The sequence below is a fragment of the Panthera onca genome, chromosome A2 (genome assembly GCF_046562875.1).
Source record: "Panthera onca isolate mPanOnc1 chromosome A2, mPanOnc1 haplotype 2, whole genome shotgun sequence".
In the NCBI taxonomy this organism is placed as follows: domain Eukaryota; kingdom Metazoa; phylum Chordata; class Mammalia; order Carnivora; family Felidae; genus Panthera; species Panthera onca.
The window spans coordinates 26,260,751-26,287,999 of NC_138340.1; the positions used below are offsets into that span (position 1 = coordinate 26,260,751).

Genomic DNA, 27,249 nt, shown 5'->3' on the forward strand with positions numbered 1-27,249 from the left:
GGCATAGTTTGTCTAGACTCACAAGTTGGCTTCAGTGCTGGCACCTCTCCACCTGTGCATTAACAGGAGTGGAGGGGGACATATCACAGTCTGGGAAGCTAGATGGATGGGCACAAATGAATGAATCAGGAGAAGGGGGAGAGATGCGGGACTTCTGAGTCATGTAGTCAAAAGGCTTTTGGTAAAGTCTGGAAGGGGGTACTGGCCAGGCATGTTGAGTTTGGAATTCCCTGAAGAAGGGAATGGTGGAGGAGGATGTAGGGATGGAGAGCTGTCCGAGGAAGACAGTGAGGAGAGCATTATGGGACTATCAGGAGACAGAGTGAGGAGAGCATCATGGGAATATCCAGTGGAGAGAGTGAGGAGAGCACCATGGGAATATCTAGGGGGAGAGAGAGGAGAACATCTCAGAATCCAGGCCCCGCATGCTGGTTTCAACAGCAGGGCTGTGAGAGCTGCAAAGCCAGACTGAGGGGGGCAGAGTTGGGCACCTCACAGCAGTGTTCCTGGGGGTCATGCCACACTTTCAGTGATGCCTCAGCAAGCTTAACTGCTTGTTGGGAAATTTCAGTGTGATTTTCTTCCAGGATGAAGATGATATGTATGACAAGAGTTAGAACTGGCCGTTTCTTGAATTATTGTGTCCTCAGTCCTGGGGCTTCCACATAAGAGGATCTTAATTAACATCTTTGTATTTTTTCTAACTGTTGATCACTAGTGATAGTTTTGAGGGATTGGTTTATCTTGACAAGAGCCTAGTTTCAGAAAGCAGCATTGGGTAGATGCAACAATCTTTAAGAGCTTGGATAGTATATTCAGATTTTAGGAGCTTAGTGTTTCCCTAACGGAAAACATTGGAGAAAACATTTTCATATTGCTGAATTAAGGGAAAAAATTGTAAGCGGCACTGGGAAGTTTTTTAAAAGATACCAGCAGGAAAAGGGTAATAAATTAACGGGTAACTTATAAAGTTAGCATGTTACTTGCTCTTAAAACAGTTCTAGAGAAGTGCAAAGAGCGCCAATGGGGACACTGGACCCCCTGCCTTGTGCATAGTGGATGCACAGTGAATCCTGCAGCCAGAAAACCCTGAGAAAAAACCAACAGAGCATGAACCAGGGACATCTGTAGGATTGGTTTGAAATAAAGACCATTCTCTTTGCCAGCCAGGTGACCTGTGGGGCACTTTAAAATTCTTTAAGCCTTAGTTTCTCCATCTTTAAAGTGGGAGAGGGGCTCCTGGGTGGCTCAGTCGGTTTGGCTCAGGTCATGATCCCAGGACTGTGGGATCAAGTCCTGTGTCGGGCTCCATGCTGAGTGTGGAGCCTGCTTCAAATTCTCTCTCTCCCTCTGCCCTCCCCCACTCACTCTCATAAATAAATAAATAAATAGATAGATAGATAGATAAATAAATAAATAAATAAATAAATAAATAAGAAAATATTTATTAAAAAATAAAGTGGGAGAAATGCTTTCTACCTCATAATGTTGTGAGGGATGAGATGAGAGGATGTATATGAACTGCCTGTGTGGGGCGTGGTTTACAGTAGGTATTTAATAGGTGGAGGTTGTCAGTCTTGTATCTTTGCCTGTGATGGTCCTGATTATTATTGTTGCTATAGTGGTTACAATAATCATTATTTTGAAGAGACCAGAACTTTAGTCTGTCAGACTTGATGGTGTATGAGTAAAATATCTAGGGAAAGGCAAGATTCTTTGAAAGTGTCTCACATTCTGTTTTCTCTTGGGATTCTGCTTTATACCCTGAGATTAAGGTGTTAGAACTCAGGATTCCCAGTTTTCCAAATCAGTGAGAACGTGAAAAGACAGTCATGACACATTATGCCTTACTCCTAGCCCCCAGACGAGGGACTTTGAGGTGCAACGTTTGTTTATGTGGATCCACTGGTGTCTCCTCTATCCAATCAGTCTTCATCCCTGTGTTCAGAGATACAGGCCCTACATGCACAGCTTGGATGCTAACAGGAGGAGGCCGGATGGCAGGCTCAGTCTGGGATGTGAGCCTGTGTGACTCTCCCTGGTGTCAGAACGGACAGCTCTCTTCCTAACGTAGCTTCTCTTCGCCCTGTGCCACAAGGCCATGGAGGTCATTGTCCTTAACACTGGGGTGCCTTGCTTTCACACAACAGATACATAAAATGAGTGCAATTTTTTTTTCTCTTTTTCAATCTTTTTCAAGAATTCGGGCAATAAGCATTGTCAAGCCACAGATATTTGCCTGGTACTGTTTTAGGTTCTGGGAACATGTAACAAGGAGTAAGATTCTTGAGGGGGCAAGCCAGATCCTACTCTTTAATTGCCTGGCATAATTTGAGAAATGTTTTAAGTCTGAGTAGGAGAAGACAGAAGAGGTGATTTGGATGAGTGTTCTTATTTAATAGTTGAGGAAACCAAGTTCTCTTCCTGGTAGAGAGGCAGTGGGAATGTGCCCCCCCTCAGCCTGGTTGGCGCCCGAGCCATTCATGTGTCACCATTATGATTTTCACCAGACCTATATATCGCCTACTTTGCATTTTTCTTTAAATTGACTCCTTTTAACTTAATTTTAAAAATTAATTTTCATAAATTGAAAGCATCCCTGTACTTGCTAGATGGGATGCTGGCCCATTCACGAAGGGCTTAATATTAGATCTTAAAAAAAAATAAGGAAGGCAGGAAGGAAGGAAGAGGAGGGAGGGAAAAAAATCAACACAAAGAAACCATGTTATTAAGTAGCTAGTTACTGTTGCTCGCAGGAGGGGAAGGCTTAGAGAGGTGTTTAATAACACCATACTGAGAATTTCTCTTTGACCTAGACAGAACTGAATAAGAACTGAAAGCTGATTTCTCTGTATGCATGTCAGTGTTATGTTACCCAGTTAATGCTGTGTAGCCCTGAGCATTATTCAGTATTCTCCTGCTCCCTAACGTCATCTTGCAAGCAAACATCAATTGTATGGGCCCCATCCTTTGGGAAATTCCACTCTCCACCCCTTAGTTGATTTTCAGTCATTGGTGGTTCCAGGTTCACAAGGTTTCAGTTTTCCTGTCTCCAGACTCTCCTTTGGGTACAATAGAGTATTCTATAAACAAACCTCAGCAGGGTAGGAGAGCTTCCTTTTTAAAGAAAGGCTGGGGCAAGTCCTCTTTAAAATGAAGGATGATGCAGAGGTAGGGATCATCACTTCCTCCTTATGTATACTATGTGTATAGAAGAGTCAGAAAGCATTAGTTTCGGGGCACCTGGGTGGCTCAGTCAGTTAAGCGTCCGACTCTTGATTTCGGCTTAGGTCATGATCTCACGATTTATTTTGCTTTAACAAAACAGAGACTGCTTGGGATTCTCTCTCTCCCTCTCTTTCTGCCCATCCCCCCTTATGCATGCTCTCTCTCTCAAAAATAAATACGTTTTTAAAAAAGGAAGGAAGGAAGCAAGCAAGCATTAGTTTCTTCACCCGGGGCCTGTCCATATTTGACCTGTTCAGGGAAAGTGTATAACAGGCTTCTCTGTAAGTCCATGCCTTACTAAATTCATCAGGCTAGGGGTGCCTGGGTGCTAAGTGGGTTAAGCATTTGACTTCTGCTCTGGTCATGATCTCACGGTCCGTGGGTTCAAGCCCCGTCCGTGTCAGGCTCTGTGCTGATCCTGGAGCCTGTTTCAGATTCCATGTCTCCTTCTCTCTCTGCCCCTTCCCTTCTCAGGCTTTGTCTCTCTCTGTCTTGCAAAAATAAATAAAATGTTAAAAATTTTTTTCTTTAATCAAGCTCTACAAAAACTCCTAATTGAAGTTCATTCTGCAATTAAATGGGAGGTGGAGCCAGATAAAACTTTCCCCCAAAGTGATGGAGAGGTCCATAGCAGGCATTGGCAAAGCCGTGGTGCCTCTTTTTGATGATTAGACCTTGGGGCTACCATCCACAGTGTCAGGGTCAGTGAAATAATGGCTTTGGGCATAAAATGTTCTAGTTCCTAGTCGAAAGGAACATCACGAATTAACCTCCTGCAGCTCAGGAATCAGAATTCATAGTAACCCTCAGCAGTTTTTAGGGACTTTGTGTGATTTGGAAAAGTCCTCTTGAAGGTGACAGTTCCTATTGTCATTGACTCTTTTGTGACCAATGTTCAAACAGATTTCTAAAATTCTCTTCAGTCTGAAAGTAATTTGCTTACCCCTTGACAGTGAGGCCTTTTTAGCATGGTAAATTGTACCCTGCGTTAAATAGGTGACTCCTCCAGGGAGTTTTGTAATTACTGAAAGAAAAAAGTCAGCTCTCTTACAGCATCATTGGGAATGGTTGATTGTCCCCAAAACAAACAGGACTGAGCCCATTTTGTAACTTAGCTTTTCATTCATTCATTTGCACTGTATTTGTGTCCTGTACTATTCTTGGGGCGCTGAGAAAGAACATACGGATTGGCCTGACCCTCAAGGAGCTCTAGTTCTAGGAGAAAGCAGGCCAGTGACTTAAGTGTGCTGAAAAGTGTTTATAGTGATTGAGAAGCTGAGAGGCCAGTTGAATCAGAAACACAGACAGTGCTTCTGCCCCTGAGAGGGCTTTCATTCCTGCGGGTTCAGCATGGTACCCACAAAGAGCCTGTGCGTGTGACTAAGAACCATCTAACCCACCTATATATTCGTCTGTCTCCTCCACTTCCCCCTAGACTGTGAGGGGCTTGTTTCACCAACCCCTTGTAGAGGACAGAACATAAATGGAGATGCCATAGCTTCATGGAGAAATTAGGAGTGATGACAAGTGTAGGTATTTAACAGCAGAGAGCTTATGAAGATTGAAAAAAAAGGCCATTTAAAAAAAAAATTAGACGACGTATAGCATGGTGCAGAGGGGGTGGGTCGAAGGAGAAACCTGTTTTGTAATCTTGATTCAACCGGCTGAGTGACTTTGGGCAAGTTACTTAGCCTCTCTGTGCCTTACTTTTCCCAGCCTATAAAATGAAATAAAAGTCCTGCCTGTTTGACAGGACTGGTGTGCTATACCAAGGGTTGATCACTTTCTGCCAGCAGGCCAAAGAGCCTGCAGCCTCTTTCTAACAAAGTCTTGTTGGAATAGTCACTCCCATTTATTGCGTGCTGTGTCAGACCTGCTCTCGGTGCTGGGGACACACGATAGTCCCTGCCCTCCTGGTGCTCCCATTCTAGCCTTCAGATGTGTTCATCTAGTCTTCAAGAAGACCTCAGAAAGTACAATGCAAATTCTACCGTTTTGATTTGTTCCCTCTTAACTTTTTATTGTATGGGACTTATTTTTGAATAGGCTATTATACATATATGTGATAAATAACCAAAAGGTTTAAAAAGGTACATGGTAAAAAAACAAGTTTTCCTTCTATCCCTAACACCCTGTGGAAAATGAATTTAAAATTTTGTATGTCTTGCCTATTGTTCAATGTGAGCACCGTTAAATTTTTCTAGACTTAGTTTGCTATACCCTAAGATTATGAAAATACTTACTAACCAGCATTTTCTCGCTTCTGTAATCTTGCTTGCTTAACACATTGCTCCCTTTCCCCCTTCCCCCTTCCCCCTTCCCCCTTCCCCTTTCCCCTTTTTTTCTCCTGCCACAAGTAACGGACAAAGCCTTCCCGCCAAAGGACAGACAAAGGACGCCGAATCAGAGAACAACAAATGTCCTTACTTTAAAATCAACTAATCAGGCCCCCCATAATCTGAAACCTCCCCTATGCTATTTGTCTCTGTCTATAAAAACGCTGTACCAACCCTGATCGGGGCCTCTTAGCGTCACTGGCAACGAGTGCGCGGAGGTCCAGGTTGGAACCTGCAATAAACGACCCTTGCCGCTTGGCTTTGACTTACGACTCTGGTGGTCTCTTGTGGGGGGTTTCGCGACCTCGGGCATTACAACCCCAGCTACTAGTTCCCCACCTTAGATGAACTGTTACTGATTTGTTAACACATCCTTTCCGTGATAGTAGCATTCACGCGCACACATAGATCGTTTCCATTTCTGTCTTTTGGGTTCTCTGTCCTAAGTTTTAATTTTTATTTATTTATTTTTAAAGTTTGTTTATTTATTGCGGGGGGAGGGGTAGAGAGAGGGAGAGAGAAAATCCCAAGCAGGCTGTGCACTGCCCGATGTGCAGAGCCCGATGCAGGGCTTAGTTGACTAAGCCACCCAGGCATCTCTTAACTTTTAATTTTTAAAAATTGCAAACTTATAGAAAAGCTGAAAGAATATTACCATGTAACCTTCACCTGGATTCACCAGAGGTTAACATTTGCCACATTTGCTTTAATGTTCTCTCTTTTCCCCTTCCCCAGTGACTTTTTTCTTCTCAATTTTTAAAAGTGAGTAGCAGAAATGAACAATGAGTAGCAGATATCACTATTCTTCACCCCTTAATACTTCAGCAGACGTCTCCTAAGAGCAAAGATTTTCTTTTTTTTTTTAATTTTTTTTTTTTTAACATTTATTTATTTTTGAGACAGAGAGAGACAGAGCATGAACAGGGGAGGGGCAGAGAGAGAGGGAGACACAGAATTGGAAGCAAGCTCCAGGCTCCGAGCCATCAGCCCAGAGCCCGATGCGGGGCTCGAACTCACGGACCGTGAGATCGTGACCTGAACCGAAGTTGGACGCTTAACCAACTGAGCCACCCAGGCGCCCCTAAGAGCAAAGATTTTCTACGTATAAACGTAACCACAATTTCATCGTCACACTCAAGAATTGTGTCACTGATTCAGTAATGCTATCTCATATCTGTTCCTTACTCAGATTTCCCCCATTTGTTTTAACAACATCCTTTATAGCTTAAAAAAAAAAATTCAGGATCCTCTCAAGGATTCTTTATTATATTTAGTTGTTATGCCTATTTAGATTTTTTAAGCACTTGGTCAGCTTTTGTTTCCTCCTGACCTTAACCCTCATTCTGGGTCCTTCTCTCCTCCACTTTGCCTTTTCTCCTTTTCTCTTGAGACAGAGTTTCAATGCTGTCACTCTCTTTAGCCCTGCAGGTGTCTGCCAGCCTTAAAGAGCAGGATGGATCTTGATGTGGTCAACATGTTTGTGATCGCAGGTGGGACGCTGGCCCTCCCCATCCTGGCATTTGTAGCCTCATTTCTCCTTTGGCCGTCAGCGCTGATAAAGATCTATTACTGGTAAGTTAATTTTATAGTTGAAGTATTCAAGAGTATCATAATAATAGTGTCATCTTCTCTGGTGGTGACTTTTGCCCTTTTGGTGGTGGTGGTGGTTTCAACATTTTACCATGAACTATTTCAAACATACAGAAAAGTTCAAAGATGTCCTGTTTTGAGTTTGGGGAGTATTCTTGAAGAATTGGTGGTAACTCCTCACCAGGTAAATTCTTTCTGGTTTCTGATAGTATCTTTGCCTGGGAGGCTGCCTTCACTCCCAAAGTCACTGATTCTGTCTGCAGGCAAGAATTGTGCATGTTTATGGGAGCTCCTTTGATATTTTCTTGGTCATTGGATTCTTAAATTTTTTTTGTTTATTTATTTTTGAGAGAAAGAGACACAGAGTGTGATGGGGGAGGGGCAGAGAGAGAGGGAGACACAGAATCTGAAGCAGGCTCCAGGCTCTGAGCTGTCAGCACAGCTCTGAGCTGACAAGGGGCTCAAACCATAAGCTGCGAGATCATGACCTGAGCCAAAGTCGGGCACTTAATGGACTGAGCCACCCAGTGCCCCAGCTTGGCCATTGGATGCTAACCCAGTGATATCCTGACAGGTGCAGAGATGTGCACTGAAAAATGAATTAGAAAGACCAGGGCCAAGGAGATGGCCTGGGTGGAACAGAATGGTTTTAGATATGTTCTAAACATGTTCATTAGTAAAGTGACAGAAAGAAAAAGAAGTTTCCAAAATTTTTATCATTCTTGTACCATCTTTATGATTCTTGTCCTATCTGTATAACATCTCTACTTTCCTTTTGTATTTTCTTTAGAGTTAAGTCCCTCTTTTTTACCTTAAATCGATTTAAGAGTGAAATCAATATCGCTACTGTAAAGCAGAAATTTCTGTTTGCTGTACTTGCCATAAATGGTAAATTAATATTAAAAAATTAAATAAGCACAATGTCATTAAACAGTGTTTTAATTCTACCCTGCCAAAAATACGGCCACTCCTTTCTCTTTGTTACAAAGTATAGAGAGGTGTGAAAGATACGGCAGCCCGAACACAGCCTTCCTCACTGATGGAATCAGAAGATTAACAGTGAAGGGAGATTTGCTTTCTCATGATGTGCTTCAGTGGTTTTTCATGCCGTGGTCCATTTACCAAATAAAATCACCCCTCGTGCCCAGTGGTGTGTGTCCCCTGGCGAAGGCAGTACTGAAATAGACCTGGTTCCTCTCTGTGCCGCCGGGAAAAGTGAAGCACAAGGAGATTTAACCAGGACCCTGGCGGTTAGAATTGCCTTCCAGGCATGGAGAAAAGAATGCAGGGAGGTTGAGCTTGTGCCCTTTATCTGCTCTCCTTTCCGGCTCCCTTTTGTTTCATTAGCGTGTGGAATTTTCCGCCTGCCAGCCAGGCTCTGATCCTTGAAAAGAAGCTAATTGAACAGAAGGGAGCTTTTCATCCCGTGCTCTCCCTCTCCCTCTTGGAGGAGGGTGCAGTGGTGGTGACCCTTTCAGAGGGTCACCCGGAACGTACCTCTGCAATGACGGAGCTGAGATTCTGGCCACTTAAGTGTCATTGCCCTGCAGCATTGACAGCAGGGTTCCTTTGGGACTAAGGCTCCCATGTGGCCCCTGACGAGGAGAGGCCAGGGTCGTGTACCCCTTGTGGCCCTGCAGAGGCACCATGGACCTCCACACACAAATGCCATCTTTCTTAAGGCAGAGAATGCAGTTCAGTGATGTGGCCTGTAACCATGGATATGGCTACATACAGAGGTGTGATTATATACAGGCTAATTCCACCCACCACGTGCAGAAATCCCACTCCATGCCGCATAGTCCCTCAACCTCCAAACTCCTTCAAGGAGAGGGCTTTTCAGGGTCAAGACGGTCAGAATAATTTTGACATTTGACCTCATAGCAAATAATTCACTTTTTTATTGAGTTATAATTCACATAACATAAAAATCACCATTTTAAAGTGTATATAATTCAGTAGTTTTAATATATTCGCAGCGTTGTGGGGCCTGGATGGCTCAGTCAGAACAGCTTGCGACGCTTGATCTTGGGGTCGCGAGTTTGAGTCCCACGTTGGGTATAGAGATTACTAAAAAAAAATAAAAAATAAAAACTTAAAAAAATATATATCTATTCACAGGGTTGTGTACCTGTTACCACCAAATAATTGCATAGCATTTTCATCTTCCCAAAAGGAATCCCCGTATCTGATCACAGTCACTCAGAGTTTCCCCGTCCCTTCATTCCCTGGCAACTGTAACTGTTTTCTGTCCCTTTGGATTTGCCTGTTTTGGCCATTTCATATACATGCGATCATACAGCTTGTGGCCCTTAATGTCTCATTTCTTTCACTTAGCATGTTTTCAAGTTTCATCCATGTTGTAGCATGTGTCAGTACTTCATTCATTATTATGGCTGGATAATTGTCCATTGTATGGTTATACACATATTATCTACTTAAATGGATATTTGTGTAGTTCCCACTTTTTGGCTATTGCGAATAATGCCATATAGCAAATAATTCATTTTTATTAACAAATAATACCAGTAAAGCACTGAGAGGCCCCACAGAGCAGAACATTCAATCTCTTATTAAATGACAGTGCAGAGGCATGTGATCTTAAAGCCTGCTCATGCCTGTCACTCGGCTTAGAGCTGTAGCCAGAGGACAAACACAGTGCTGCCCTTTATTTTATGTACTCAGACACACAGGCCAAGAAGAAACCCAGCTGGTTGGAGAGAATGAAAATCCTAGAAAACCTTTTGGTTCATGCCAGGTCATGTTGGAACATGGGGGTTGTGATTATGGTACTAGAACCTATGATGCCATTGCAGAGAGCTGTCGGAAATCCTGTGAGTTGCTCCTCCCGCCCCACCAAAATGCACAGCCTGTTTCCTTCAACTCACCTCATTGCAGGTAACATTTACACAGTGGGTGTCATAGGATGAACAGCTTTACCGTGAGTCACTTATGTTCCTTAACCACAGTTATTTCTCCAAATGCCTTTAGTTGCTCAGGTGCCCATAATGACCACGGATGGATTCACTCTGCAGAGCTAGGTCAGCCAGGTTAATTGTCAGGGTCACTACGTGAGCAGGAGCAGCAGGCAGTAGAGGTAGCTGGGCGTCCCAAACACCCCAAGCTGCCCTGCCAGATGCCCATGAGGGTGTGGTGTAACCATCACAGCAGGCTGTCTCCTGGACTTCTCCCTGGGGTCTTCTGAGCCCCTTAGGGAACAGGAACAGGCATCCCCCGTAGACCATGGCCGGTCTTCAGAACAGCTCTCTCTATGACTCAGTGTCCCTGGAGCATGACGAGCCTGTCTACATAGTGATGTGGACCATGGTCGCCCCTGTAGGAGGCATCAGATGCTTTGCTTTGAGTCAGCAGAGGACCACAATTAGAGGGGCTGGGGCCACTGTGGGTGACATCAGAGACAGCTCTTATTTTCATCGGGCCAAATATTAAGACTGTTCACAGGATGAAGGAGAGAGAGATCTTTAAAGATTTTTACTTCCCAAAGAAACTCAGTTGTGAAAGGAAGATAAGGAATTATAAATATAAGAGAAAAAAACGGACAAGAATTGAAAAAGAAAACTAACATTGTTTGCAGATGACATGATTGTGTTCACAGAAAGTACAAAAGAATCTATAATTCTTTTTCTTATATAATCTATATAATTCTATAATATAAGTTGTTGGAATTAATAAATATTTGGCAAGATTGCTAAATATAAGGTATGTAAACAAAAATCAGTTATATTCTTATATGACAGCAACAAAAAATAGAAAATGAAAAAAATTGTAATGATACTAATCACCATTGTATCAACAAATATAGAATACCGAATTTATCTTAAGAATAAATCTAAAGAACAATGTAGAAGGCCTCTGGACAGAAAAATACAAAGTACTAGAGAAATTCTGAAAGACCTAAAGTAATGGAGATGTAGACAGTATTTGTGAGTTGAAAGACTTTCTATCATAGGGATGTCAGATTTCCCTGAAATGATATATAGATTCAATGTACACCCATTTAAAATCCCAGCAGGGTTTTTTTTTTTTTTTAGTGTAGTTTAATAAACTGCTTCTTAAATGTATAAAGAAAAATAAAGAGCCAGTTGAGCAAGAGTCTTTGTTTGCTTTAAAAAAATTTTTTTAACAGTGTGCCTGGGTGGCTCAGTTAGTTGAGCATCTGACTTTAGTTCGGGTCATGATCTCACGGTTCATGAGTTTGAGCCCCGCATTGGGCTGCCTGCTGTCAGTACAGAGCCCACTTCGGATCTTCTGTCCCCTCCTCTCTCTGCTCCCTCCTCTCTCAAAAATAAATAAACATTTTTTAAAGTTTATTTATTTATTTTGAGAGAGACAGAGAGAGAGAGTGGGGAGGGGCAGAGAGAGAGAGAAGGGAGAGAGAGAATCCCGAGCAGGCTTTGCACTCTCAGCGCAGAGTCCGACACCAGGCTTGATCTCAGGAACCGTGAGATCATGACCTGAGCCACAACCAAGAGTTAGATGCTTAACCACCTGATCCTAGAGGTGCCCCAAGCAAGACAGTCTTGAAGAAGAACAATACTAGATGATTTACATGACCAGCTGTCAAACCTAATTATAAAGCAACAGTAAGTCCAGGCTTTGTAAAGAAGGCATAATGAGGGGCACCTGGGTGGCTCAGTCGGTTAAGCGGCCGACTTTAGCTCAGGTCATGATCTCGAGGTCCGTGAGTTCGAGCCCCACATCGGGCTCTGTGCTGACAGCTCAGAGCCTGGAGCCTGCTTCCGATTCTGTGTCTCCCTCTCTCTCTGACCCTCCCCCGTTCATGCTCTGTCTGTCTCTGTCTCAAAAATAAATAAATGTTAAAAAAAAAAAAAAGGCATAAGGAAGGAAAGGGGCATAAAGAAGGAAAGGGGCATCTGGGTGGCTCAGTTGGTTGAGCATCTTGATTTCATCTCAGGTCATGATTCCAGGGTCATGGAATTGAGCCCTGCATTGGGCTCCATGCTCAGTGTGGAGCCTGCTTGAAATTGTCACCATCTCTCTCTCTTGGCCCCCCCTCCCCTGCTCAAGATCTCTCTCTCTGTCTCTCTCTAAAAAAAAAAAAGAAGAAGAAGAAGAAGAAGGACAAAAAAACCCAGTGGGACAGGAGAGCGCAGTAACAGATGCACATAGATACAGTCTCTTGAATTACGATAACGGTAGCACTGCTTTGCAGTGGGGAAAGGGGGCTGTGTCAACTAGATAACCATCCGGAAAAAAAGTTAATCTTGACCTCTTTGGTAGGCAAAATTACAACAGCCCCACAAAGATCTACCTCTCTAATCCCCAGAACCTGTGAATATGATGGCAAATCATTTCCATAGTTCTGTTGTATACAATTGACCTAAAGATAAGGAGATTGTCCAATGAGGCCTGATTGAATCATATCAGCCTTTAAAAGTGAAGGGGTGGGTGGGTGATGGGTATTGAGGAGGGCACCTTTTGGGATGAGCACTGGGTGTTGTATGGAAACCAATTTGACAATAAATTTCATATATTGAAGAAAAAAAAAATAAAAGTGAAGGGGTTCAGGGGTGCCTGGGTGGCTCAGTCAGTTGAGCATCCGACTTTGGCTCCGGTCATGATCTCGCACTTCACAAGTTTGAGCCCTCTGTTGGGCTCTGTGCTAGCAATTCAGAGCCTGGACCCTGCTTCAGATTCTGTCTCCCTTTCTCTCTGCCCCTCCCCCACTCATGCTCTGTCTCTCTCTCTCTCTCTCTCTCTCTGTCTCTCAAAAATAAACATTAAAAAGTGAAGGGGTTCAAAGCATGAGAAAGATTCAGTGCTATGGCTAGTTTGAAGCAGGAGAGGGCCCCATGAGAAGGAATGCCAGTGGACTCTGAGAGCAGACAGCCCCTGGCTGGCAGCCAGCAAGGCAGCAGGGATCTCAGTCCTAAACCACGAGGAACTGAATTCTGCTAATAACCTAAATAAGCTTAGAAGCTGATTCTTTCCCAGAGCTTCTAGATCAGAGCCAGCTGATGCCTTGATTTCAGCTTTGTGATACCTTCAGGAGAGAACTCTGGTAAGCTCACTCCTGATCCATAGAACTGTGAGCTAATAAATGAGTTTTTTTAAGCTGCTCAACTTGGTAATTTGTAATATAGCAATAAAAAAGAATACGGCCTCATCTACAACCTTGTGCCATGCACAAAAATCAAATCCAGGTGGATTATAGATCTAAATGAAACAAAGCTTTTATAAGAAAGCATAGAAAAACCATGGGGTGCCTGGGTGGCTCGGTTGGTTACACGTTCATCTGTTGACTTTGACTCAGCTCATGATCTCATGGTTCATGGTATCAAGCCCCACGTCAGGCTCTGCACTGACAGTACAGAACCTGTTTGGGATTCTCTCTTCCCCTTTCTCTGTTCCTCCCCACTCGTGTGCTCTCTCTCTCTCTCTCTCAAAATAAATGAATAAATATTTTTTAAAAAAGAAAACATAGAAAAACCTCACAATAGGGGTATTAAAATGGCCAGTAAACATATGTAATGGTGCTCAACTTCACTGGCCATAAGGGGAATTTAATAAAACCAAAATGAGATGCCATTTCACAGCCACCAGGACGGCTGAAGTGAAGCAAGCTGACTATAATTCCAAGTATTGGCCAGAATGTTGTATTAGCTTCCCAGAGCTGCTGTGACAAATGACCACAAACCGGGTGATGTAAAACAGCAGGAATTTGTTCTCTCACAGTTCTGGAGGTTAGAAATACTAAATCAAGGTGTTGGCAACGTTGGTTCTTTCTGGAGGCTCTGAGGGAGAATCTGTTCAGTGGCTCATCCCTAGCTGCTGGTGACTGTAAGAAATCCTGGGCATTCTCTAACTTGTAGATGTGTTCTTCATGTGTAGATGGGTCACTCCACTGTCTGCCTCTGTATTTCACATGGTGTTCTTCCCTCTGTGTGTTTCTGTGTCCAAATTTCCTTCTTTTTATAAGGGCACCAGTCATATTGGACTTGGGCCCAACCCTAATCCAGTATGACCTTAACTCAACTTGATTATTTCTGGAAAGACCCTGTTTCCAAATAAGGTCATATCCATAGGTTCCAGATAGACATGAATTTGGGGGGAATACTATTCAACCCAGTGCGGATGTGAAGCAACAAGAATCTGGCATATTGTTGATGAAAGTGTAAATTAGTTCATACTAATTTCATACATTTCACACTTCATACAACAGAAGTGTGTATGTGTGTGTGTGTGTGTGTGTGTATGTGTACATATATGTATATATATATATATATGTACACATACACACACACACACACACACAGAGACAGAGATCAGAAGACATATAAAAGAATATTCCATATCTGTTTCATTTGTAATACCTCCAAACTGGAAACACCAGTCTCCATTAATACTAATAATAATTAATAATAACAGATAGGGGTGCCTGGGTGGCTCAGTCAGTTAAGCGTCCGACTTCAGCTCAGATCATGATCTCATGGTTTGTGGGTTCGAGCCCTGTGTCGGACTCTGTGCTAACAGCTCAGAGCCTCGAGCCTGCTTCAGATTCCGTGTCTCCCTCTCTCTCTGCCCCTTCCCCACTCATGCTCTGTTTCTCTGTCTCTCTCTCAAAAATAAATAAAGATTAAAAAAAATACTTTAACAGATAAATAAATAAAAGCATAGCTGTAAAATTATTCATAGAGTATTCAGCAGAATACGATACAGCTATGAAAAGGAAAGACCTAGTACTATATTCTATAATACAAACACAATACTGAGTGAAAGAAATCTGATACAGACAAATACTTATTGTATGACAAAGTTCTAAAATAGTAAAACTTTCCTGAAGAGATAAAGTGAGGTAGTGGTTACCTTTGGGGATGCTGATGGGGAAAGACCTGAGGTGGGCATCTGGGTTGCTGGTCATATTCTAGATCCTAATCTGGGTGGCAGATACTGGGTTCATTTTTTTTAAGCTACCAAATGGGGCGCCTGGGTAGTTTGAGACAGTTCTGCATATTCATCAGGCTGTACACTTAAAATATGTACACATTTCTATATGATTTATGCTTCAATTAAAAGTTTCTCTAGGGGCGCCTGGGTGGCGCAGTCGGTTAAGCGTCCGACTTCAGCCAGGTCACGATCTCGCGGTCCGTGAGTTCGAGCCCCGCGTCAGGCTCTGGGCTGATGGCTCGGAGCCTGGAGCCTGTTTCCGATTCTGTGTCTCCCTCTCTCTCTGCCCCTCCCCCGTTCATGCTCTGTCTCTCTCTGTCCCAAAAATAAAAAAAAAAAAAATAAAAAAAATAAAAAATAAAAGTTTCTCTAAAAATTAACAATGAAGGATTTAGAGAAATTGACCTCTCAGGTACTGCCAGTGGGAATGTAAAATTGTGCAACCACTTCGGAAAACAGTCTGGCAGTTCCTCAAAATGCGTTTTTTTAAAAAGCTACCATATGGGGTGCCTGGGTGGCTCAGTCAGTTAAGTGTCTGAATCTTGATTTCAACTCAGGTCATGATCTCACAGTTCACGGGTTTGAGCCTTGCGTCGGGCTCCACACTGTCAGCTCAGGATCCTCTCTCTCTGCCCTCCCCTACTCCTGTGCTCTCTCTCTCTCTTTCTGTCTCAAAATAAATAATAAAAATGGAAAATAATAATAAAAAACCCTACCATATGATCCAGCAATTCTACTCTTTGGTGAACTGAGAACACCCATGAGAACTGAAAACATATGTCCACAGAAAAAGTTGTATGTGAATGTTCATAGTGGTATTATTCCTAATGGCTAAAAAGTAGAAATAATTCACATGTTCGTGAGCTGATGACTGGATAAACAAATGTGCACATCCAGGTGATGGGATATTATTTAGCCTTAAAAAGGAATGGAGTACGAATACATTCTATAACAGAAGAACTTGGAAACATTATGCTAAAGTGAAATAAGCCAAACACAGAAAGTCACAGATTGAATGACCCCATTAATATGAGATGTCCAGAATAAGCAGATCCATAGAGTAAACATAAAGAGACCAGAAGGAAACTAGTAGTTGCTATGAGCTGTAGGGAGAGGGCAATGGAGAGTGAATGTTAATTGGTATGGATTTTCTTTTTCTTTCTTTCTTTCTTTCTTTCTTTCTTTCTTTCTTTCTTTCTTTCTTTCTTTTTATAAAGTTTATTTTGAGAGAGAGAGAGAGAGAGTGGGAAAGGGGCAGAGAGTGAGAGAGAATTCCAAGCAGGCTCGGAACCATCAGCACAGAACCCCACGTGAGGCTCAAGCTCATGAACCATGAGATCATGACCTGAGCTGAAATTAAGAGTCAGATGCTCAACTGACTGAACCACCGAGGTGCCCCTTTCTTTCTTTTTTTAATTGTCGTAAAATATACATAACATAAAATTTAGCATTCTACCTATTTTAATTTTTTTAATGTTTATTTCTGAGACAGAGAAAGACAGAGCATGAGTGGGGGAGGGGCAGAGAGAGAGGGAGACACAGAATCTGAAACAGGCTCTGGGCTCTGAGCTGTCAGCACAGGACCTGATGCATGCTCAAACGCATGAACCGTGAGATAATGATCTGCACCGAAGTGGATGCAGAGTCCACCACTGGGTAACTGAGTCACCCAGGCGCCCCATCTTTCTACCCATTTTAAAGTGTACTGTTCAATCTGGTTTCTTTTTGGTGAAAATGTTCCAGAATTAGAGAGTGGTGACGGTTGCACTACTTTGTGAATATGCTTTAAAAAAAAAAAAAAAAGAAACCAATTGTACCTTTTAAAAGGGTGAGTTTAATGGTATGTCAATTATATCTCAATAAAAAGAAATCTATACGTAACATCCTAGTCATTTGGGAAAAGCAAATCAAAACCACAGTGAGATACTGCACACCTGTCAGGGTGACTATTATTTCAGAAAAAAAATAAACGGAAAATAACATGTGTTGGTGAGGATATAGGGAAATCCTTGTGCATCTCTGGTACAAATGTAAAATAGTACAGCTGCTGTGACAAATTTAGTGGCTCCTCAAAAAGTTAAACATAGAGAGTTACCATATGATCCAGCAATTCTACTTCTGGGTATATACTCCAAAGAATTGAAAGCAGGGACTCAAACAGATATTTGTATACTGACATTCATAGCAGCATTACTCACGATAGCCCAAAAAATGAAACTGCCCAAATATTCATCAACAGATGAGGGATAAACAAAATACGGTGCCTATATAAAAGAGAACATTACTCAGTTTTAAAAAGGAAGGAAATTTTGACACATGCTATAACATGGATGGACCTTGAAATCACTATGCTCAGCGAAATATGCCAGACACAAAAGAACAAATTTTGTATGATTCTGCTTATATGAGGTACCTAAAATAGGCAAATTCATAGAGACAGAAAGCAGAATAGAGGTTATCAGGGGCTGAGGGGAGAAGGGGAATGGGAGTAATTATTTAATGGTTATAGCATTTCTATTTGGGATGATGAAAAAGTTCTAGAATGGACAATGGTGTTGGTTGATGTGCAACATTGTGAATGTACTTCATGCCATTGAATTGTATGGTTAAAATGGTGAATCTTCTGTTACGTATATTTTGCCACAATAAAAAAAAGAGAAATATTTAAGTCCTTTTCTTTAGAGGTTCTTGTAATCTAGTAAGTCTGAGACTTGCAGGATGAAGGGTTTGGACCTTGGAAGTATATGTGTGTGTGTGTGTGTGGGTGTGGGTGTGGGTGTGTGTGCACACGCGCGCGCAACGGAGTATCAATCGCTCAGCCATCAAAAAGAATGAGATTTTGCCATTTGTGACAATGTAGATGGACCTAGAAGATAGTATGCTAGGTGAAGTAAGTCAGACAGAGAAAGAGAAATCACCATGTGATTTCACTTATGTGAGCAATCTAAAAAACAAAACAAACGAACAAATGGAAAACAGAAACAGAATCATAAATACAGAAAACAAACTGGTATCTGCCCAAGGGGAAGTGGGGGAGGATGGGTAAAATAGGTGAAGGGGATTAAGATGTACAACATTCCGGTTACAAAATAAATATATCATAGAGATGAAAAGTACAACACAGGGAATATAGTCAAGAATACTATAAAAGCAGTATAATGTTATGTGGTGTTGTGTGGTGACAGATGGCAGGCATTGAGTAACGGATCGAACTGTCCAAGCACTATATTGTTCACGTGAAACTAATAAAACACTATATTTAAGTTTTTAAAAAGATCACTTAGTTAATAAATGAATGAGCTGGGATATGAATGATTGAATGAATGAATGAATGAACGAACGAACCAACTAACTCATCTTATGGTGCCAGGGTTTAGAATTTTGACATATGCTTGCTCTGTCATAAGAGCTTTTAAGCTAGCCAATGTTATTTTTAACGTTTTGAATAGGCAATGCATTCACTGAAAAAGGAAAGTAATGAAAGTCTCCCTCCTGGCTCGGTTCTCTTTCCACCTACTTCTCACTATAATCCCACCTCCACTCCAGATACTCATCTTGATAGTGTCTTGTGTATGCTTTCTTGCTTTGTGTATGTAGATGCAAGTAAATATGCATGTATATCCTCATCCCCTTCGTCCTTTATTTTATACCAAGGGTTAGTTACCACCGATCAGCTTAGGCTGTTTGCTTTCTGCAAGACTTGGCTACCTCTCTGGTGCAAAGTATACCACAAAGTGAATCTCTGATTGAATTAATTATCTTTCATCTCGGCGAGATTCTTCATGCAGAGAGTTACATTTGTTTGATGGTAATTCCATATTGAAATCAAATTCGGGCCAAACTCCAGCACTGCCAAGTCTTACATAACCAACAGAACCTGAGCTTCCAACCAACTGCCATATGCTGTGAGGAATAAAACCAGAGGACCGATGCAGATGGTTCTTAACAGTCACGTTCTCACTCTCAAAATCTCTAGGGGGAAGAAACCAACTTACATATGTAAAATATATATGTTAATATATATTTTTAAATATACATATTTTAATACATGTATATGTATATATGTTTGGGGTAGAGGGATATGACCCTTATTGAGCTTATCCACCAGAGTGGAAATAATGTCTGTATAAAACAAAATGTTTGTTACTATGACTTCTACATCACAATTAAAATCCAGTCAACTCTAGGGATGCCTGGGTGGCTCAGTCAGTTAAGCATCTAACTTCAGCTCAGGTCATGATCTTGGCAGTTCATGAATTTGAGCCCCACGTCGGGCTCTGTGCTGACAGCACAGAGCCTGGAGCCTACTTTCGATTCTGTGTCTCCCTCTCTCTCTGCCTCTTCTCCGCTTGTGCTCTGTCTCTCTCTCTCTCTCTCAAAAATAAACACTAAAAAATTTTTTAAATAAAATCCAGTCAACTCTATCAAAATACTTTAGAATCAATAGCTTCTCTGAAGCCACAGTAACACTTAAATAAGCTTAAGACTCAAAAGCAGAAATTTGGTTGGTTGGAAAGCTAATTAAACTTCCTACTTGCTCAAATAGAATTACAAAAGAACAGAATTGTGTTTTTCACAGAGACAGAGTCCACTGGACTCACCAACGCTGGACAGCTGTCAAGAGTGTTTAGTCCTGAGATCATAAGGAATCCAGGCATCCTTGGACAAGTATTCTGTTGCCTTTTCTTCCCAATCAGAGATTTGTGGATGTGACCCCACCACCAGCAATTGTAGCCTTAAGGAGAGAGTCTAATTCTTCATCTCCACAAATAGCAAGTTGCAAGTGATGAGTGGTAATATGCTTTACCTTCAAGTCTTTTGATCATTTCCTGCCAGTCAGAGCCCCTCTGCAGTGACGTACTTACTCCAGGATGGCTGCATTGTACATGGTGCAGCTGTGCCCACACATCCATGGCTGTTCGTCCTAGATTTCAGGTGTCCATGAGTATGACCCACCAGGAACTGCAAGTCAGCTCTCTACGAGAGGAACCTGCCTTTGTCTTGACCTTTCTGGAGTTCTTCCCAACCTTGCCACCAGCTACTTCGAATTCAGCTGTAGCTCGAGCAAGCAAGGCAAAGAAAGGCCAATCAGACACCTAGAAAGATCTCACCACCTACTCCTTCGTCATACCGCCATTTAAAATGCCAAAAAGATATAAATATCAACAAGAGGTTATTATATATCATGCCTCTTCAGAAAACACTCTCTTACTCTTTTTTCTCCTCCTAGTTAGAGGTTATTAGAAAATTACATACAAGAATATTCATTTAAGGTGCTTCCTGGAATGGTTTCACTCAGTGTTCCCTGAGGGTGGGGGACCCCAGGGACATATGGGGAAGAGGGCATGTGCCCCTTCCAAAACCACTTCTCTGGAGTTTGCTGGTTTTGTTTCACCTTTATGTTTCCTCCCCAGGTACTGGCGGAGAACGTTGGGCATGCAGGTCTGCTATGTTTACCATGAAGATTATCAGTTCTGTTATTCCTTCCGGGGCAGGCCGGGGCACAAACCTTCCATCCTCATGCTCCATGGATTCTCTGCACATAAGGATATGTGGCTCAGTGTGGTCAAGGTGCAGTTCTAGATTCTTCTCTCTCAAGAGGGGGTCACTCAATAAAGAAAAGGGTGTCCATTTGCATGTGATGTCATCAGCAATGATGGAAAGCAAAGGGAACCCAGAACCGTGGCTCAAATCATCTTAAAACTAATTCAGGGGGCGCCTGGGTGGCTCAGTCAGCTGAGCGTCCGACTTTGGCTCAGGTCACGATCTCGTGGTCCGTGAGTTCGAGCCCCACGTCGGGCTCTGGGCTGATGGCTCAGAGCCTGGAGCCTGCTTCCGATTCTGTGTCTCCGTCTCTCTCTGACCCTCCCCCGTTCATGCTGTGTCTCTCTCTGTCTCAAAAATAAATAAACTTAAAAAAAAATTAAAAAAAAAAAAAAAAAAGCTAATTCAGTATCCAGGTAACCCTTGAGCAACATGGGGGCTAAGGGAGCCCACCTACCATGCAGTCAAGAATTCACATATAACTTTTTTGCTCCCCCAAAACTTAACTACAAATAACCTACTGTTGACCAGAAGCCTTTACCAATAACATAAATGGTTGATTAATACATATTTTGTATGTTATATATATTATATACTGTATTCTTACAATAAAGTAAGCTAGAGAAAAGAAAATGTTATTAAGAAAATGATAAGGAAGAGAAAATACATTTACTATACTGTATCGAAAAAATCCATGTATAAACGGATCTGCATAGTTCAAACCTGTGTTGTTTGAGGGTCAACTGTATTATTCAGATCCTTTTCTGAGAAAAAATTTACTGAGTTGAATGTTATTTGTAAAATCTGTACCCTAGAAATACTTAAGTCTCATGAATATTTCTTAAGGTTTCTGACACTCACCTTCCTCTCAGAATTTGTCATGATTATCAAGATCAGGTTAACAAAATCATTTATTCTTTTTCAATGTTTATTTATTTTTGAGAGAGAGAGACAGAGTGCAAGGGGGGGTGGGGCAGAGAGAGAGGGAGACACAAAATCCAAAGCAGGCTCCAGGCTCTGAACTGTCAGCATAGAGCCAGGCGCGGGGCTCAAATTCACCAACTGCGAGATCATGACCTGAGCCGAAGTCGGATGCCTGACCGACTTAGCCACCCAGGTGCCTCAAAATCATTTATTCTTTTATACTCCAAGTATCTCCTCCTCCTTCCCCTCATTCTCCCTTTTGTTCTTCTTCTCTTTCTCCCTTGCCCTTCCTCCCTTCCTTCTACTTTCGTTTTTGTTTTTTTTTTTAATTTTCCTGAGTCATTTAGAGAAACCATCTTTATCTAGCAGCTTCCTGAGATTGGTTTTCCACATTGCTCGCCTTCTGTCCTGGTTTCCTTGGGTGTGGCAACTTGCGTTATTGGTCAGAGGGACCAGGTGGTGCAGGTGGAGGCTGGGAGAGACTCCCACCTCAAGCAGAACTATACCTGAATGATTCCAAGTATTATCTACACGAGGGGGAAAGGGCTCACACATCCTGTAGTTCCTTGTGTTCTCATCCCCAGATTCCACTGGAAGGACAGGCATCCCCATGCCTTAATGAACCTCTCGCTTCCTGCCCCAACTCAGATGTTTGTTTGTTTATTTTTAAGTTTATGTATGTATGTATGTATTTATTTATTTTTGAGAGAATGAGGAATAAGCACACAAGAGAGAGAAGGGCAGAGAGAGAGGGGGAGAGGGAGAATCCCAAGCAGGCTTTGCACTGTCAGTGCAGAGCTCCATGTGGGGCTCAAACCCTTGAACCGTGAGATCATGACCTGACCTGAAATCAAGAGTCAGGTGCTTAACTGACTGAGCCACCCAGATGCCCCTCAGATGTTTTTTATGTAACCGGATATTTGTTTATTGGTAACTGATGTTTCTCAGTTTCCTGGTTCAAAGTGGCACAAATATAAATGGAAGGTATTTTAGAATAATAATCCTCCCAGGATTTAGACATTAATGCAAAAAACAAAAAACAAAAAAAGTTGAAACCAGAGGTAGGGTGATCAGACAGTCATGGTTCTTAGAGAAAGCTTTGCTTTTGTTGGCTCCGGGGCTGCTCCAGTTGGCTGTGTTCTGGGAGAACAGAGGCTTATTTTTTAGTTCCAAGTCAGTGGCTGCATAACTGAGTAAGTGTGAAAGGGGTGAGTGAAAGGAGAAGGAGATAGTAGATGCCGATTGGCATCGAGAAACAGTGAGAGGGGCGCCTGGGTGGCTCAGTCAGTTAAGCGTCTGACTTCAGCTCAGGTCATGATCTCGCGGTCCGTGAGTTCGAGCCCCACGTCGGGGCTCTGTGCTGGCAGCTCAGAGCCTGGAGCCTGCTTCGGATTCTGTGTCTCCCTCTCTCTCTGACCCTCCCCCATTCATGCTCTGTCTCTGTCTCAAAAATAAATAAACGTTTAAAAAAAATTAAAGAAAACAAGAAATTCCAGCTTACTACCTTAACCTTTGCCCCCCTTTTCCAGACATCTCCTGAGTCCCCTCCCATCTGTATATTGATCTTTTGCGGCCTCTGCTCCCTATGAGGGTTACTGGCAGTACTTGTATCAGATGTTACTGGGGTAAGACACTGGGTGGCATAGGCTCACCATCCTCAGGGATGGCTGTCAGGTCACTTGGTAAGTGGGGGCAACCTCCCTAGAAGAGTGGGCAGACATGTCCTGCACACCACATACTGATTCTCTGCACCCACGTGTTCTCAGTTCCTTCCAAAGAACCTGCACTTGGTCTGCGTGGACATGCCGGGACATGAAGGTACCACCCGGTCCTCCCTGGATGACCTGTCCATAGATGGTCAAGTAAAGAGGATACACCAGGTAAGCCGGAAGCTCTACCAAAATTGCTCAGACTGGGCCTTCCCCACCTCACATGCCCAAGCCTGGAGAGCAGGTAAGAGAGTTCCATGCTAACTTGTAACCAGTCTCTAATCCATTCTGTCTGCAAATATTTACAAACAAAATGGCACCCAAATGGTATCATTGGTCAGCTGTGGAGGGCCAGGACCTATTGCATATTGTTCTCCTTTAAGCCTGTTTTAGTTGTTTCTCAAGAAATATGGTATGGACATTTTTTTTAGCTCTTGAAAAAGGAGTTTATAATTCTCAAGATCATTTCCCTAGAGTCTGTTTTTTTGCTTACCACCTACATGACACAATATCATGATAGCCCCTCTGCCTAGCTGTGGAGGATGGGAAGGGTGCTCTTTGCATTTTGTTCTATTTTAGCATCTAGCTTCAGCGTCCCTCTGGCTGAGTTTTCAAAATCATGAGTCTCATGAACCAGTTCAGAATTTAATAGTCTGTAAGTTTCAGATTAACAGTACATATTTTCCCCAGATGAGGATTTTTTTTTTTAATGTTTATTTATTTTTGAGAGAGAGAGTGAGTGTGAACAGGGGCAGGGCAGAGAGAGAGGGAGACACAGAATATGAAGCAGGCTCCAGGCTCCAAGCTGTCAGCACAGAGCCCACTGCGGGGCTCAAATCACAAACTGTGAGATCATGACCTGAACTGAAGTTGGCGCTAACCGACTGAGCCCCCCAGGTACCCTGAGGATGTTTATTTAATGTCTGTACCCACCCCACCCCCCTTTAGATTGTGTATTCTGATGAGGTCAGGAACCTTATCTTTTGGGGTCTTTGATGTATCCTCAGGAGCTGACCATAGTTCCTTGTACATAATAGATATCCAATAAATATTTTGAGATGTGTGGATGGTTGGTTGAATGGTTGGATGGTTGAATAGACAGGTTGGTTGTCATATGAATGGATGGTTAGATAGATGGAAAGGGCTTTAAATTAGGGCAAGAGTCTTCAAACTGTGCCTGGCCTGCCACCTATTTTTGTAAGCTAAGTTTTCTTGGAATACAGCCCTGCTCATTCATTTATGTATTATCTCTGGCTGCTTTTGTGCTACAACAGTAGAGTTGAGTAGCTGCAACAGAGAACATATGACCCACAAAGCAAATAATATTTTCTCTTGGGACCTTTATAAAAAAGTTTGCTGGCTCATGAATTAGGAGAATTCTTGTTGGTTTTATACTTACAAATGACCCTTCAATCACCTGTGTCAGGTAAAGAGTATTATATGCCATAAGGCTTGTCTGAATAATGGATCCAGTAGATTTCAGACCCCCTTTCATTAATAGACCTTGTCAGCTGTCCTCACAGGAGGTACAGAGGTTTTCTGCTATGTAATCACTATTGTTGTTGACTACAGCTATATAACCAAGCCTCCTTCTCTTTTCTCTTCCTAGTTTGTAGAATGCCTCAAGCTGAACAAAAAACCCTTCCACCTGATAGGTACCTCCATGGGTGGCCATGTGGCTGGGGTATATGCTGCTTACTACCCTTCAGATGTCTGCAGTCTAAGTCTTGTATGCCCTGCTGGTGAGTTACAAGGCTAAAATAACCCCATGTGTGACTTGAGCACAGCAGGGTCTGAATCTCTAGGGAACAGATGGCAGTGTCTGCTATGGCTGTCTTTTAGAATCATTTTTTTCAACATCTACTTTAGAGATATACAGTGCTTTAAAGATAACTAACCAAACAGTAGTTGTATAACCATAATCGTAACCATGCTTTTTTTTTTTAGATTTTTTTTTATTAACTTGTTTATTTTTTATTTTTTTAAATTTACATCCAAATTAATTAGCATATAGTGCAACAATGATTTCAGGAATAGATTCCTTAATGCCCCTTACCCATTTATCCCATGCCCCCTCCCACAACCCCTCCCTTTAACCCTCCGATTGTTCTCCATATTTATGAGTCTCTTCAGTTTTGTCCCCCTCCCTGTTTTTATATTATTTTTGTTTCCGTTCCCTTATGTTCATCTGTTTTGTCTCTTAAAGTCCTCATATGAGTGAAGTCATACGATTTTTGTCTTTCTCTGACTAATTTCACTTAGCATAATATCCTCCAGTTCCATCCACGTAGTTGCAAATGGCAAGACTTCATTCTTTTCGATTGCTGAGTAATACTCCATTGCATATATATATATACCACATGTTCTTTATCCATTCGTCCATCGATGGTCCTTTGGGCTCTTTCCATACTTTGGCTATTGTTGATAGTGCTGCTATAAACATGGGGGTGCATGTGTCCCTTCGAAATAGCATACCTGTATCCCTTGGATAAATTGCTGGGTCGTACATGCTAATGTTTAAAATATAGAGCCAGCCTTTTTCCACAAAGAATTCAAGGTGGTTAATTAAAATGTGTATAGTACTTTGCAGCACTTAAATACAGTACTTTGAAATATAACAATAATATTAATATCCAACATTTATTGAGCTCTTAAGAGCTAAGTTCCCTATATGGATTTAATTCTTGTCATATCCTTATGAGGTGAAAGTGCTGTTCTCATGCTTCTCCTTTTTTGCTGAAAACTTAGAAATCTTGATACATAACAAGATTTTTTTAAAAAAATCAACAAACAGGGGTGCCTGGATGGCTCAGTCAGTTGAGCATCTGACTCTTGATTTTGGCTCAGGTCATGATCTTAGGGTCATGGGATCAAGCCCTGTGTCAGGCTCTGTGCTGAGCATGGAGCCTGCTTGAGATTCCCTCTGTCACTCAGCCCTTCCCCTGCTCATGGGCACACATGTGTGCTCTCTCTCTAAAATAAAAAAAATAATAAGCCTTATTTTTTGTTTTTCGATCAATGTATATATGCATATGTCAACTTGAGCTGTAATATGTCCCCAGAAATTACATTCTAAAGTTGGATTTTTTTAAAGATTTTAGTTAAAAAAAGACTTTATTTTTTTAAGTAATTTCTACACCCAACATGGGGCTTGAGCTTACAACTGCAAGATCAAGGGTCACATGCTCCACCAACTGAGTCAGCCAGGCGCCCCTGAAGTTAGATTTTTAAAATTCATTTTTCTTATATGTCTTCAAACTTGGATTTGTAATGTGTTAGAGAAAAAAAATCTTAATTTTTCTTTCTTTTTCCTTCTGCTCCCTCCCCCCATCTCTCTGGTACTTTCTTGGAGTATGATTTACACATAGTAAATCACCCAAATTTTAAGTGTACATCTCAATGACTTTTTACATGTGCATTTACTATCCAGATCAAGATAGTATTATAGGTGGGAACACTGAGGCACAAAGAAATTATGTTAATGCTGGAGCCAGGATAAGAAGAGATCCTAGGATGTCTGACTCTAGAACTGTGGCTTCTTTGGAAATCCTTTAACATCCACTACTTCTTTTATGTGACTCTTACCTACTACCTCCTTTATCTGCTAGAACCCACCATGAGTTGAACCTTCTACTGAAACCTAACTAAATTGACCTTTAAAATATTTTAGTTATCAAAGTCATTTTCAGGTCTGTTGAGGACATTAAAATTGAAGGTAAACTCCCAAAGGGTTTTCTTTTCTCTTTTTCCCAAGCACCATGTCTGAAATCATTTGGGCTTTTTATAATTAAGTTTGAGAACTGGAAAAACAGCTCCTGTGGAAGTTATTAGATTTTTGATCGCTTGTGGAAGATCAGATCTAACTGGCTTTTTTGAATGTATGACTCAGAGAAGAGTTTGACACCTGAGTTTCAATTGGAAATTTAAAATTATTTGTGTGTGAAAATGAAAAGATAAACTTGTTTTTAATTTGAAATAATTACATTTTT

At 41.9% G+C, this 27,249-nt stretch overlaps 1 protein-coding gene across 6 annotated transcripts in view; it reads left to right on the forward strand.

Annotated features, from left to right (window-relative positions):
• Positions 1-27,249, forward strand: part of ABHD6 (abhydrolase domain containing 6, acylglycerol lipase) — a 63,027-nt gene that overhangs the window by 21,792 nt on the left and 13,986 nt on the right. For all 6 annotated transcript variants that reach the window (XM_078442883.2, XM_060631403.3, XM_078442881.2 and 3 more), the window contains exons 3-6: positions 6,985-7,136; positions 20,498-20,654; positions 23,318-23,431; positions 24,870-25,002. In XM_078442883.2, the coding sequence (XP_078299009.1) occupies positions 7,018-7,136; positions 20,498-20,654; positions 23,318-23,431; positions 24,870-25,002 (523 nt within the window). In that variant the 5' untranslated portion in view covers positions 6,985-7,017. The remainder of the gene's footprint in view (positions 1-6,984; positions 7,137-20,497; positions 20,655-23,317; positions 23,432-24,869; positions 25,003-27,249) is intronic.